Raw genomic sequence first — 15,569 nt, 5'->3', positions numbered from 1 at the left:
AGGCCCAGTCGCCCAGCCCCGCATCGTCCCCGACCGACGGGCGCCTCAAGGCTGCGGCCAAGCGCGTCACGTTCCCCTCCGACGAGGATATTGTGTCCGGAGCGGTGGAGCCCAAAGACCCCTGGAGACACGGTAACTACAACCGAGGAGAGGGGGCGGGCGCGGGGCCTCGGGAGCCGGTGCGACGCCCAGCACGCAGGTGCCGCTCAGTAAATTGCACCTAATGATGACTTCAGGCGACAGTCGTCAGTGGAGATGGTATGGCTATTGGGTCGGGAAGGTGAGACGTAGCCCGTTTATGCCCACCCCCACCTCCGCCTGATGGTTTTAGGAATTAAAACGATGAGCCATTAAAAGAAAGTTTGGTGGCCTGGGAGATCGGGAGGACTTAGCCTTTGAGTTCATAGTTCCCCCCGGAGCAGGATCGAGGGAGCTAGCCGGGGAGGAGGAGGCCAGCACGGGCGCTGGAAGGGCAGTTGGAGAAGTCTGCTGGGCCCATGGGATGAAAGCGGTTCCGTTTCCTGGTCTGAAGCCTGGGGGGAAGGCAGGGGACTAAACCTGAACTGTGGCCGCAGCGGAGGCGGTAAATCCTGGGGTCGGGGAACGGGAGTCAAGGTAAACTCGCAGAAAAGGAGCAGAATGGTGGTCCATTGGGGGTGGGTGAGAGAGTCAGGTGTTAGCTCTTGGCGTGAAGAAGAAGGAAAGTCACTTCGTGCTTGGAAGCAATACAGTGGGGCCTTGACTTGCGAGTTTAATTCGTTCCGAGACCGAGCTCGTTAACTCAAATTACTCTATCAACTCAGTGCAAAAAATCGGCCAGACAGCTGGTATCTCAAAAAACTTGTTAGTCGGGACACTCGTAAGTCAAGGCCCCACTGTAGTTGGTAGTCGTTCAGGAACAGAGGGACTTTGGGGCCTGGGTAGAGAAGGCTCTTTTTTTTTACCCACCCGAGAAAGAATTGGGGAATTGGAGTTGCAGGTCGGTAGAAGGTGAGAACATGGGAGAAGTTGGGTGGGTGAGGTGTTGGGGGAGGAAGCAAGGCTGTGGACTGTAGGTCCCTGGAGGAGGTCAGGTCAGCGTTGGAGCTGAGAGGGCAGCTAGCTGGAGGAGTGCTTTACCCGCAGGCTGGGAAGGTGGACAGTCTCTCCTGTGATGGACGGCAGCCGTGAGGGTGAGTCCGTTCCTGTGCTGGGGCGGAGAGCCCACAGGGAGAGGGAGCAGGCTGGCCCTGGCTGGGTAGAAGTTGGTCTGTTGGCCCTGGGAAAGAGGAGGGGCTGCTGCTGGTCGGTGGCAAAGGAGGACTTGGTGCCTTCGGTGTGAGAGTGAGAAACATGGTAACTGGAAGCTGAACACACAGGGCGTCCACCATCAATGCCAGTGTGACTAGTTACTGCTAAAGAGACGGACGGGGGTTAATTTAAGATTCTTATTTATTTGTTATATTTTAAAAAATATGTTTTTGCCAAACCAGTTTGTCTCAGTGGATAGAGCGTCGGCCTGCGGACTGAAAGGTCCCAGGTTCGATTCCGGTCAAGGGCATGTACCTTGGTTGCGGGCACATCCCCAGTAGGAAGTGTGCAGGAGGCAGCTGGTCGGTGTTTCTCTCTCATCGATGTTTCTAACTCTCTATCCCTCTCCCTCCCTCTCTGTCAAAAATCAATAAAATATATTTAAAAAAATGTTTTATTTATTTTTTTACAGAGAGGAAGGGAGAGGGATAGAGAGTTAGAAACATCAATGGGAGAGAAACATCAATCAGCTGCCTCCTGCACACCCACTACTGGGGATGTGCCCGCAACCAAGGTACATGCCCTTGACCGGAATCGAACCTGGGACCCTTCAGTCCCCAGGCCGACGCTCTATCCACTGAGCCAAACCAGTTAGGGCAGTCTTTTTAAAAATACATATTTTTTTATTGATTTCAGAGAGGGAGAGGGAGAGAGAGATTGAAACATCAATGATGAGAGAGACTCATTGATCCGCTGCCTTCTGCATGTCCGCTACTGGGGATCAAGCTTGCAACCCGGGCTTGTGCCCTTGACCAGAATCGAACCCGGGACCCTTCAGTCTGCAGGCCGACGCTCTATCCACTGAGCCAAGCTGGGTAGGGCATAATTTGAGATTCTTGACATTGGAAGCCAGCCAAGTTCTTGGGCTCTAGGCCCCAGGGATAGGTGGTCACTTTTGGGTTGGAGGACTTAGGGGACTGGGACTGAGGAAGGGAAGAGTGAGAGTGGGCCCTGGCTGTAGCATGATATTCAGTCCAGAGAGCTCAGAGCAGGCAGGGGCAAGACCTGGGGAGACAGCTGGGTGGTGAAGCACAGAGGCTCCAGTTCAAGTCCTGACTCCATTTACCCACTTCGTGACCTCAGACTGGTAACCTAATTCCTCTGAGCCCCAGTGTCCTCATCTGTAAAGTGGGTAATAATACCCATGCCTTCCCGGCTGGTGTGGCTTTGACCTGTGAACCAGGAGATCATGGTTCAATTCGTGGTCAGGGCACATGCCCTAGTTGCGATCTTGATCCCCAGTCAGGGACGTGCTGGAGGCAGCCAATCAATGATTCATCATTGATGTTGCTCTCTCGGAAGTCAATAAAAATATATTAAAAACAACCACCACCATGCCACAGGGTTTAAGAGAGGAATAAATCAGATTGTGTGTGAAAAGTTATTGGCCAAGGTGAGCCTTCATGAAGTTGCAGTTGTTATTGGTCATTTTAGGGGTGACGTTAGTTGACATTGGTCATTTTCAGAGTCAGTCTAGAGGAGTTGGTTCACAGGGTTGGGGCCTGGATGTGTCTGCTTCACAAGCTTCCAGGAGAGGGGCAGAGATGGGACTCACTGGGCCTGGGGAAGATGGTCAGTTTGTGAGCTAGAGGGTCGTGGGGGCCAGTTAGAGAGTTTGGCACAGGGTGGGGTGAAATTTCTGATCTGCAGGTTCTCAGAAGAGGAGCAGCTGTGGGTAACCAACCAGCTGTCTGTCTGGCTTTGAGTAAGCCGTTCTTCTCCGAGCGTCCTGTTTCCCTCGGCAAATGGTGCTAATTGCTACCAGGAGGTGGTTGGGAGGATTAAATAAGATACTAGTCCTTGTACGTTCCTGCTGTTCCCCAGGCAGAATCATTTTTGCTTGTTTGTTTGTGTGTTGTTGTTTTTAAATATATTTGTATTGACTTCAGAGAGGAAGGAAGAGGGAGAGAGAGATAGAAACATCCGTGATGAGAGAGAATCATGGATCGGCTGCCTCCTGCATGTGCCCCCCAGGGGATCATGCCCACAACCCGGGCATGTGCCCTTGACCGGAATCGAACCTGGGACCTTTCAGTTCGCAGCCGAAGCTCTATCCACTGAGCCAAACCAGCCAGGGCTGTTTTTGTTTTTTTGTTTGTTTTGGTGGGCAGTCTTGGAGAGGCAGTGAAGGAGTTTGAGGGAAGGAAGAATGTCAAGACGAGTCGGTGGGAGTCTGGTTGCCGATTGGTCTGTGCTAAGTAAGCGGTGAGGATGCCTTGCAGGCGGGAGGAGTCTAGTTCCTGGAAGTTTAGAGGGAGCCTGCAAGGACTGGTCAGGACGCACACTTTGGAGGAGTCAGTGGGTCTTGGGTGGGAGGTGATGACGTGGAGAAATGGGTCAGTGAATGGACTGGAAGAGTTGGTTTGTCTCGACTGAGGAGAGGGATTAAGTAGTTGGTCTGGCAGTAAAGGAGTTGGATGATCTTGGGCGCCAGGCAGGGAAGGGGGTCATTGACAATGGGATTTACGGGACAGGACATTGGAGGGTCTGTCAAAGCTGAGGAGCAGGTGGCTGGCTTCTGTGCTTGCGGGGGACAGTGGTGTTGTTGACTGACCTGGGACTGAGGGAGGCGGAGGCTTGCCAGGCTTTAGAAGAGGAAAGTTGGGCCAAGGGGCTACCTAGCTGAGAGGTCAAAGGGTCTTGGCTGGGCACTGCAGGGAGGAGTGGGTTGGTCTTGGAGGAGGGGGCGGGGGATTTCTTGGAGTTGATCTGTAAGCCATGAGAAAGCACAGAGGGTGTCATCTGCGCTGTGGACCTAGTGGGAAGGGTGATGGAGGAGTAATTCTGGGGCCTACTGTGCGGACATGATTCCAAGGCCAAAGGGGAGGGAGGAGTTGGCGGGCCTGAACTGGGAGAGAGGTCATTCAGAAGCTGTTCTTCCATCCTAGATGGAGAAGTTGCCTAGGCCAGGAGGTGCAGACCACCCCTGGGCTGGGGGAAGCAGCCTAGAGCAGTGGTCGGCAAACCGGCTCGGCAAACTGTGGCTCTTTGGCCCCTTGAGTGTGGCTCTTCCACACAATACCGACTCTGCGCATGGGCCACGAAGTTTCAATTGCACTGTACGTGTGCGCCCGCACGTGGTATTTTGTGGAAGAGCCACACTCAAGGGGCCAAAGAGCCGCATGTGGCTCGCGAGCCGCAGTTTGCCGACCACGGGCCTAGAGGAATCAGGGCCCAACACAGGGTGCCTGCTCAGCAGAGCCCTGCCCTGGCAGGAGAAGCTCTGGCCCCTGGCAGCCTCCGGCTGGGGTAGAGGAGGGCTGGGACGGGGACTAGAGTGCTGGCCGCACTGGGAGGGAGTTCTGGAGGTGTCTGCCTGAGGGCGAGAGCCCCATCAGGCCCTGCCAAAGTTGGGGCTTTCTGGAGGTGAGGTGCTATGGAGGAGGGAGGTTGTGAGGGAGGGTCCCAGGCCTCCCAGAGCATAGAGAGGCCTTCCCTGGCTCCCATCTCACATAGTGTCCCCACCACCCCAATTCCGGGGGCCGGCTTGTTTTCTCCACGGTACATATGGCCATCTGATGTTACATGCCATGTTTGTTTTTGCGTGAGTGGTCTCTCCCCCACCAGAATGGAGAGCAGACCGTGTCTGTCCTCGGCCCCCCGAAGAACATGCAGCAGTTGTGGTTGAATGAGAGCTAGTGCACATGTGTGCAGCCATTCTGAAAGGGTGAGGCCCGGCCAGACCTGGGACCCATCTCGCCAGAGTGTGCTTCCAGGCCTCCAGCAAGGCACTGGCTCCTGCTGAGCTTGTTAGTTTCCTCATCTGTGAAAGAGTGACCCCTGCCCCGCTGCCCACCCAGGGTGTCTGAGCCATGGGATGAACCTCCTCCAGTGCATGGGGATGGGAAGTGAAGCTTGGGGAGGAGGTGGGGTGGAAACTGTGAGTGGCAGACGCTGCCTCAGTACTGCCAGGCTGGGCTTGTGTACACTCTGCTCTCAGGGGAGGGGGTGGGTGTGGAAGTGGGCACCAGCAGAGGAGGGGCTAGCTGGCTGCACCCCACCCCACCCTGAGGTGGCAGGCCTATGATTCCAGCTCTTCTGAGGGCCAAGGCCAGACTTGTACCAGGAACCCTTCCAGATCAAACTGCAAGAATGACCCAAGGCTCAGCTGTCCCAGCTGCACGCTGTGCGGGGAGGCGTGGGGCTTGCAAGCATGCATTGGAGAGCATGTGACACTGGCCACAGTCTGGGAGGCTTGTCTTCTCTTCCCTCTAGTCCTCCCAATGACTCATTCACCACTCCCTGACCTCCAGCCCCGGAGAGTCAGTCCTGGAGTGTGGGAGGGGGAAACTCCTGGTGTGGAGTGGAGGTGTCTGCAGGTTGAAGGGGCCCAAAGGTGCAGCCACCTGAGCTTGGGAGGGGGTGGCGGAGGCAGTGGCCATGCTGTTCTTAAATGGGGATCAAAGAGAGTGGAAGTGCCTTACTCTTTGTTCTTATTGAAACCTGGGCTGCAAATTTAGTCCTTGAAACTGGTTGGACAGGTAGAAATGACCTGTTAGTGGTAGAGAGAGGCCCTTAGTTAAAATTCAGCTCATTTGTGCCCTGGCTGGGTGGCTCAGTTGATTGGAGTGTCGTCCTGTACACCAAAAGGTACACCAAAAGGTTGCAGGTTCGATTCCCAGTCAGGGCACATGCCTGGGTTGTGGGTTCCGTTCCTGATTGGGGCATGTGCAGGAGGCGACCGTTCAGTGTTTCTTTCTCTCTCCTTTCCTTTCTCTCTAAAAATCAATAAATTACAACAATAACATATCCTCAGCTGAGGATTAAAAGTCTTTTTTCAGCTTGTTTGAGCATAAGTGGTGGTGTTGCTGGGGAGTGGGGAACGGGTTGTGGGGGGTGGCTTTGACGATTTTGCCCAGATTTCCATCTGGGCCCAACCTCACCTACTGCGGGCATTGGTACATTGACTGCCGTGTGACTTTGGGCGATCAACAGTGTGACTTTGGGTGTGATTTTTCTGTCTATAAAATGCAGCTGACAACAGTACCTCATAGGGTGATGGTAAGGATTAAGTGAGATAACAGTCCATGGGTGAAAAAGGTGAAGGGATTAAGCAAAGACACAACAAAAAACCTCATAGACAACAGTATGGTGATTACCAGACAAAAAGGAGGGTGGGGGGTTAAGTGGTGATGGAAGGAGACTTGGCTTGGGATGGTGAACACACAATACGATATACAGATGACGCATTATAGAATTGTACCCCTGAAATCTGTATAACTTTATTAATCAATGTCACCCTAATAAATTCAATTTTTTTAAAAAGATAGTAGCCCATAGTGAATGCTCAGCAGATGTTTCCTTTGCATTTCTTGTCATTGCCAGTCCTCTGCCCCCTCCTAGAGTCTCTAACCCTTAATGTGCTTCCTGCCCCATCAGATCCCTGCTGTCCCTGACCTACTCCTTTGAGATGAGTGCCCCGGCCATCCCTGACTGGGCATGGGAAAGATATCCAGGCCTGATCCTATCTGTTACAAGCTGGGTGACTGTGGGCAAGTTGCCCAACCTCTCTGAGCTGAAACTAAATCAGCATGCCTTGTACCATCAGCCTGAGAGAGGCTTCAAGGGCACCAAGATTCTAATCTGAAAGTGTTAGCCCCAGCCTCTCCAGGTACCAGCTGATGACAAGTTTCAGCTCCTCCCTGAGCCTTAATCCCCTCTGTAGAATGTCCCCCGCCCCCACTCCAGCCATCTGCCCTGTTGGGACATGACCTGGTTGATGGTACTATGGTGTGAGCGCCTGCTCTGCCAGGCCCGGCCCTTTGCACACTCAAACTCAGGCAGGCTGCCCTCATTCCTTCCACCTCCGACTCTTTATTTGTGTCCGCATCAAATTTCCCTCTTCAAGGACAAAGACTGTGTGAGAGTCACCTCTGTGACCTCGGTCTGGCGCACAGGAGGGCTCAGATGCTGGACGAATGGCAGAGGAATGAGGTGTGTCCTCGTATCCATGGTGGTATTTGGGAGAAAGCTCTTTGGCGTAGTTAATCCAGTCTGTGCCAGGACAGGGACCCTTCCTCAGAGGTCTGCAGGCCCCAGAAAGAGCATGCAGATCTGGCACACAGTAGGCACTCAGCAGATAGTCATTGAGTGAGGCGGTGGAAGTGTGTGCATGTGTGCGTGTATGCGTTCTCGAAGTGAGGCGTTGTGGCTACCATTAGTCTTTCACAGTCATTCATATTAAGAACCGTGTAGAGCAGGGGTGGGCAAACTTTTTGACTCGAGGGCCACAATGGGTTCTTAAACTGGACCGGAGGGCCGGAACAAAAGCATGGATGGAGTGTTTGTGTGAACTAATATAAATTCAAAGTAAACATCATTACATAAAAGGGTATGGTCTTTTTTTTTTTTAGTTTTATTCATTTCAAACGGGCCGGATCCGGCCCGCGGGCTGTAGTTTGCCCACGGCTGGTGTAGAGCCAGGTGCCTGGGCTGGACTGGCTATAAGGAGGCAGTCTCTGGAGTTGGGGTCTAGGAATCTGTTTCTGCAAAGCTCCCCAGATTTAACTGTCCTTGTGCTCAGCGGTTCCTTATTCAGCTCAGCTGGCCAACACTCAGTCCCAAGCCTGCTGCCTTTTAGACCCCAGTTCAGGGGTGGCTGGGGTTGACCTCACCGACTTGTCTTGGAGCAAATTGAAATGCTGACTTGAGATAACTATAGAAATTCAAGTTGGGAAGGCAGCCTGCTGTGGTAGAGCGGAGAGGGGTCCAGGTGGAAATCCCTGCCCTCTGCATGACCTTAATAGTCACCACTCATTGCCTTCCATGTGCCTGCCACCGGGCTAAGTGCTGTTCTTTCCAATTAGTAGATGAGGAAATGGAGGGACAGAGAGGTGAAGTAGCTTACCTGAGGTCACAGAGCCAGTAAGTGGTTGAGCTGGAATTCAAACGCAGGCTCCGGAGCCTGCACTCTTGGCCCCTGTGGACTGGCGTTCTGTGCTTTGGCTGCTGCATTCAGTCTGCGTATGGTGTAATTTTTTCTTCCATAACCCATAACCCTTTATAAAATGGAGGTGACAGTTCTGGCCTGGCAGGGCTGTGGCAGGGTTGAGAAACAGACCAAATCAAGGGCCTGGCCCAGTAGGCACTCAGGAGGAGGTTCACTGTGGTTCTTGGACAGGTGTCCTGGGAGGGCCCCACTGTGCTATTCCTGTGTCCTCAGCGTGGGGTTCTCGTTTTGACCCTTGGCCTGAGTTCTTACTGTGCTACACAGTGCCTGGTACGTGGTGGGTGTTCAGTACATCCTGGCTGAATGTGCAGTTCTGGCTCTGTAACCAACCATTCATTTAGCAAGGTGAGGCCATGCCAGGTGTGGGGTGGGGAAGACAGGCCGAGGCCCTGCTTCCATGGAGTGAAGGAGATACACAGTAAACAATTCTAATAAATCTCGGTGCCCAGGACTCTGATTGGGAAGAGCTCACGGGGTGTATGCAGGCGGGCAGGGCAGGGGTAGCTTCCTGGAGGAAGGGCCATGGGGTCTAAAGAAATCACAGGAGTAGCCAGGTGAGGAGCAGTGGGAAGGATGTACAAAGTGTTGGAGGTGGAGAGAGCTAGTGAGGTGCTTCCAAGGAATAGAAAAAAGCCAGTCTTACTGGAGTGGGGAATCTAGAGGTGGAGGCGGGAGAGTCAGAGGTGAGGCTGGAGAAGGTGGAGAGACCACCTGCCAGGTGGGACCTCCGGGCCTGAGGATGGTGGGAGACAGCAGAGGGTTTTAAGAAAGGGCATACCTTTGGGGGGATGGCATAAGGGGGGTGAGACCGAGGCTGGGAGACCAGGGAGTTGGCCATGGGCCAGGAGCCTGTAGACTCTGGGCCGTGTGGCCCTGTGTTGGCTAGTAGCTAACATTTGACTTCATTGATTTATTCATTAAGTTTAGCTGAACCTCCTCTTCCCCCAGAAGGTTTTGCCATCACCAGTGTTTTCTGTAACACTTCTAAGGTGACAGTTTTCCCCATCCATTCTCCCCTCCCCTGTCGGTTCATCCTGCCCCCTCCCTCGTGGGGTGGTGGATAGCACGTGATACACTACCTCCTCCATGTGACCTCAGCAAGTGGCTTTGCCTGTATCATCTCTTTAGACCCCACACTTGCCAGTCCCAGAAAGCAATAAAAAACAGTCCCAGACCCTGCTGGGTCCTGGCATAATATAGTTATCCTGTCACTCTCGTAAAACACAGGGACCTCTGAATTTCAGAATATACCTGGCCCCCGGTTTTGCCGTAGGCAGGTCCTTCTTGAATCTGTGAGTTGGTAGAAATAGGATAGGCTGCTCGGGGTTCCTGCTTTGGAGCTTGCTGGCCACTCAGCTTCACTGCCTCGAGGGCCTTGTTTGTGAGGGGAGTGAGGGTTATTCCCTACGTGGAAGCAGCTGGGACACTCACTAGCTGTTGCAGGCACTCAGGAAGGCCTTGGTCAGCTTGAATGAGGACCTGCCCCTGCTGTGAGCCTGCCCTGGCTCCCTCCTCTATAAGCAGTGGCAGTCTCACCTCCCCGGGCTGGATGGGCTAGGAAAGCACTCTGCCTGGGTGGAATTCATCTGCATGAACGCGGGCATGTCCAGAAATCTCCCGTGCCACATGGTCCTGTGTGTGAGGCCATTTGGACAGAGGACATGTCTATTTCAAAGCTTTCTGCCTCCTTGGGAGGAGCCAGGCCTGCGCAGATGGGAGCACACCCAGCATCAGGCAGGTCTGGTGGGAATGCCCCAGGTCCTGCATGTCACTGCTCCCAGGCAGGCACCGCCACTGCTCACCTGGCCTGATGCTGCCGGGCTAGGGTGGCCCACTGCATTTAGGCAGCTGGAGTAGAAGTGGGGCAGCTCCCTCTGTGGCTGAGCCCAGATGGGGCTCGGGGGCAGCTGCACTGGAAGCTGGGTCTGGTGTTTCCATTAGTGAGGGAGAAGGGGGTTCAGAGGCTGGGTGCCCACAGGAATGACAGGCATCATCACGCTTTGGTCCTTTCCCTGAATTTGGAAGGCAGTTCCATGAAGGCAGGCTGTCACGGTTTGGCTCCTTCTCAGTGTCCCCAGAATCTCGCAGTGCCCAGCACTCCACAGGCCCTCACATTGGATGGATTGGTGGTGGATGGAGGTACACAGTAGGCACTCTAAAGTTAGCCTCACCCCCTTCCTTACTCTCTGTAGCTGGTTTGGAGCCAGTGCTTCAAGGTGGGGGTGTTGGTTTGGAAGTGTCTGCTGACAGCCACTTGGCTCTGTGACTTGCCTGCCACCCTCTCCCTTTCTAGCAGAAGCCTGGGTTTGGAGCCCTGGTCGGGTGGGCGGGCCTCTGTTGGAACCCTTTGGGATCAGACTCGTGTGCCACCTTCACACCCACTCCTCCATCTCTCCACAGTCTTCCTGTCACACCAGCTGCCATCACCATGTAGTGGGAGAGCTGCTGGTGGTGTGTGCAACCCTCCCCCTTGTGCAAAGCTAAGCACAACTGAACACACTGGGTTCCTCAGAGCAGCATGGCAGGAGGGGCTGCCAGAAGGTAAAGGCAGACAGCAGGGGAGTGACCCTGCGGAGGGGTCCTGCTTCCAGTCCACGATGATGATGGAGGTGGTGGTGGTGGAGCCACTGTTAGGAAGCTCTTACCAGACCCAGTCTCCTCACATGCATTCACTCATTTAATCTTCACAGCAGCCAGAAGGTACAAGCCAAGGCTCAGGGGGTGCCAAGGCCACACAGATAGTAAGGGGAGGAGCCGTGGTCAAACCAGACGGAATGGTTTTCATCCTCTGTTCTGCTCCTTCATAACCACAGGAGAAAGTCTACCCGCCTGAGGCAGGTGGGAGGCCCTTCCCACGCAGCTGTCCTTCCCCTCCCACTCCAGACCCATAGAGGATGGTTCCCTCTGCCCAGTGTGCCCTTTGCCAGTCCCCTGCCTTTCCTGACCGACTCCTGCTCCTCCTTCCGAGCTGGCTCACGTCACCTCTTCAGCGAGGCCCTCCCTAGTCCCAGGGTGCTGCTGCACTCTCCCAGGTTCCCATGACACCTCTCACACTGTTGTGATTTGGTGGATCCATCTCCCCGCACTGGACCAGAAGCCCCACGAGGGACTGCATCTTGTTCATCTGGCTCCCCGGAGGAGGCAAACCACTAAACACACCCAGGCACCTTGGTGACTCCGGCAAAGTGGGTCTGCTAACGAGCACCCCAGGCTGGGTCCTCAGAAGGGTTGGGTGCCCGGAAGAGAGCAGGAGGAGGTCATTCATTGGATCATTTGTTTACACATCCATTTCTTCATTCATTCCTTACTGACACACCCTGTTTGTCTCTACTTTGCTCTGCCTGTGGCAGGTGGAGTCCTGACTACTCTCCCTGCAGACCTCCTCTCTGTTTCAAATTACACTTTGTGACTCACTGGCTTTCACACCCAGTCCAGGGTCCCTGCACCAGCTTTGGTTGCCCCTATCGCCCTCTCTGACCACAGCCGGGATGATAGCAAGTCAACAGGAGTCCCTGTGAAATGCTGAGCTTTAGTTACTAGACAGGCCCTGCCCTCATGCAGCTCGGGTCCAGAAGAGAAGTGTGAAGGGGGAGGGGAACAAGTCTGCCTCTGCTGTCCCCTTGCCTGGTCTGGGAGACCCCGGAGCTAATCAGCCTGGTAGATTGCAGGAGTGTAGGACTGGGACACAGACCTCTCTTTGCTCTTGACTCGCTGTGGGTCGTAGGCCAAGGCACTGCCCTCTCTGTGCAGCAAGGTGGTGTCTGAGGCCCTGGCCAGGTAGCTCAGTTGGAACAACATGATACGCCAAGGTTGCCGGTTCAGTCCCTGGCCAGGTGCATGCAAGAAACAACCAAATGAATGCATGAATAGGTGGAACAACAAATTGATGTATCTCTCTCTCAAATCAATAAATAAAATAAAAATGGTGTCTGAGGTCCTTTTGCACTGTGTGTGTTTCCCCATCTCTGGTAGGTCACACCCACAAGTTACAGAATTGAATGGATCCCAGGACCTCCTCCCCATCATGGGGTGGGGCTGAGAGAGCCTTGGTTCTGATTACTGATCTGCCTTTCTACTTTGTGACAGGTGACCTAATTCCCTGTCCCCCCAACAGCAAGGTGTGTCACAGGAGGAGGTGGAAGATGTCAGTGGTGTCCAGCCACCCAGCTCAGGCCTCCATCCTCTCTCTTCTTCCTCCGTCTCATTCCTTGACCTGTAACTACCTTCTTTCCCAGGCTTGGGATCCTGGCTTCCTCTCCCATCTCTCCCCACTATGATCAAAAGACCAGAAAGTGCTGTGTTTCCCCCGGGAGCCTCCTTCCTTGCTGGGCCTGGGCTCAGCCCTCAGGTTTTGCATTGCAAAGCTTTTCTGGGCTCCCCTGTCCCAGCCCTGCCTGGGGACTGAGCCCTGGGAGGGCAGGGCTGGGACTGTCTTGTTCTGTCCCAGCACAGCTCTAGATAGGGCACGTGCTCAGTGAGTGTCCTTCCATTAGGATGGAGGTGGGGGGATGGGTAAGGGTAGACCCCAGAGGCCATGCCCTCCGTGGAACCCTGCCTTGACTTCCCCTGTCTGGCAGCACCTGACCCTGTCTGGTCCTGGGGAAGACATCCTAGGCAGCTTGGCCCAGTGGGTGGAGCAGGCCCCATCTGACTTACTGAGCCAGCACCAGCTGTTGGGCCCAAATGGCTATGCTCCCTGACCACCCAGCCAAGAGATTCTGGTTCTAGCAGGAGCCCTTCCCATCTCCAGAGCCTGGCTTACCAGGGGTGGAGGGGTAACCTCCTTGTTTTACAGATGAGGCCAGGGAGGAATGGCCTGGCACTCAGGACAGGGCTCCTGCCCATCTCCTCAGCCACCTCTGGGGCTTTGAGGGGCAGAGTTCGAGTCCTGGAGGAGGGCAGGTGAGAGACCTGCCTTGTCCTGGCTGTGTGGTGTTGTTATTAGTAGAAATTCCATTTCCACCCAACACAAAGCGGAGGGAGTCTCCCTCTCCTCACCCCGTCATGGAGCTGGTGAGGGCAGCTGGGGAGAAGGGTGAGTCACCCTGGAAGCCCTTGATGGTTGTGACTAAGGGAAGGATCACTACCTTGATTCTTTTCTGACTTTAAAAGTAAGATCTGTTCATTTGAAAAAAAGAAAAATTGGTAAGTCTAAATAAGAAAATAAAAATTGCTTGCAATCTCACCCAGCTCGCACCCAGTTTTTTTTTTTTAAATCCAGCTCTATTGAGATGTAATTCATACACATTTCATCCTTTCAAAGTGTGCAAGTCTTTGGTTTTCAGTTTTGCAGAGGTGTACATCTAACATCACAATTTTAGAACATTTTCATTGCCCCCAAAAGAAATCTTGAACTTCATTACCTCTACCTGCCCCTTCCACCTTTGACCTCAGCAGCCACTGATGTGTTCTCTGTTTCTTTAGCTTCTGGACATTTCATATAATGGAATCATGTGACATTTGGCCTTTCGTGTCTGGCTTCTTTCATTTAGCGTGATGTTTTCAGAGTTCATGCATTTATCTGTCCGCCATTCCTTGTTATTGCTGAACATATGTTCTGTTATACGGATGCCCCCCATTTATCTATTCATGTTTTGGTTGTTTCCACTCTGGTATTATGAATAATGATGCTGTGGGTATTAATGTACAAGTTTGTGTGTGGGTGTGTATTTCTCTAGGAGTGGACGAGCTGGGTCATATGGTGACTGTTTAGCCATTTGAGTGATTGACTGCCGGCGGATTTCCCAGTCTGCTGCCCCTCTTGACGTTCTCCTTCTCATCCTTGTTGCTGTCTGTCCCTTTACTTCCAGGGTAGGAAGTGGATCTCATTGTGGCTGTGATTGGCTCTTCCCTGATGGCTGATGACTGAGCATCTTTTCATGGGCTTATTGGGCACCTCTATACCTTCTTTGGAGAAGGGTCTATTCATATCCTTTGCCCATTTAAAAATTGGATTGTTTGCCTTTTTATTATTGAGTTATGAGAGTTCTATATATAGTCTCGATGCAGGCTTTTATCAGAGAAGTGATTTGCACCACCTGGAATGTTTTCAACGTTAAATGCCAGAGCATTTCCTTCCCATCTCTTTTCTATGGCTAGATACCCTGCCACAGACAGATAAAAATAAAACTGGGAGGGTACTTTGTTGAGTATCCTGTGTTTTCACTTCATTTTCGCATTTTGTACAAAGTATGATTAAAATATATCACTGGGCCATTGTAATTTGTTCTAGCCATTTCCGCATTGCTGAGCATTGAGGTCCTTTTCAGTTTCCAGTTGCATAAATAATGCAGTGACGTTCATCCTTGTCCATAAATCTTCATGTTTATCACAGAGCTTTCTCTGAAGAAATTCCTAGAAGGTGGTTTTACCAGGTCAGAGGTTAGGAAGGAACCTTTGAAGCCTCAGATTCCATCTGTGCCTGCCTAGGACCGTGAGCCTTGAGCCTGAGTCATGTCGCTCTTTAAAATGTTTTTATTACTGCTGTATGCCAACAGCATGATTTTGAAGACTGTGGTTATCTTTTAAAGAAGACACACACATACAATAGGATTGAATGTATGTGGTGATAATTTCTCCCCAAAAAGGTGGGTGTTGGGTTGGGGTGGAGCTGAAGTCAGGGAACCAGTGTCTTATGCTGATAGTCATTGGAAGTTTTAAAAGAACACATTTGTCTAAGAACTGGGATAGACCAGGGACCTCTCGGTGCATGGGAAGAGGCTCAGCCAACTGAGCCACACCAGCTATGGCTTGATTTTTAAAAAAAGAAATGAGTGAATTGCTCAGCTGGCATGGCTCAGTGGTTGAGCATTGACCTATGAACCAGGAAGTCACGGTTCGATTTCCGGTCAGGGCACATGCCTAGGTTGTGGGCTGGATTCCCAGTGGGGTGCATGCATTAGGCAGCTGATTAATGATTCTCATCATTGATTTTCCTATCTCTCTCTGTCTCTTCCTTCCTCTCTGAAATCAGTAAAAATATATTTAAATAAATAAATGAGTGAATGATATTTGCATTTGGGTATCTTGATGCCAAGATGGTGTCTTGTTTTAATGAGCACTCCTTTGATTGGCAGTTAACCTGTTTATTGTTATCACGTTATAATTTGGGAGCTTGTTTTTTCATATCTTTTGCTTATTTTTGTTTTGGGATCTTTTATAAGGACTCCTTTTAAAACATTGATTCTTGGGATTTTATTGTACAGATATAATTCCCTCATTTATCATTTGCCGTGCTGGAAAGGTGGGGGAGGGGAGCAAGACACCTCTTTCCTTCTTGAAAAAGTCACTTTCTCCTTTGCTCTTTTACTGGGTCTCCATAGCAGGGGCC

General features: G+C 52.4%; 1 protein-coding gene across 1 annotated transcript in view; it reads left to right on the top strand.

Annotated features, from left to right (window-relative positions):
* PPP1R37 (protein phosphatase 1, regulatory subunit 37) overlaps positions 1-15,569 on the top strand; it is a 48,563-nt gene that overhangs the window by 1,249 nt on the left and 31,745 nt on the right. Inside the window, 1 exon segment of the mRNA XM_014537376.1 lies at positions 3-132. Coding sequence (XP_014392862.1) covers positions 3-132 — 130 coding nt within the window.

Source organism: Myotis brandtii, unplaced genomic scaffold (assembly GCF_000412655.1).
Source record: "Myotis brandtii unplaced genomic scaffold, ASM41265v1 scaffold1774, whole genome shotgun sequence".
Taxonomy (NCBI): domain Eukaryota; kingdom Metazoa; phylum Chordata; class Mammalia; order Chiroptera; family Vespertilionidae; genus Myotis; species Myotis brandtii.
This window is presented reverse-complemented; position numbering and strand designations above follow the sequence as displayed.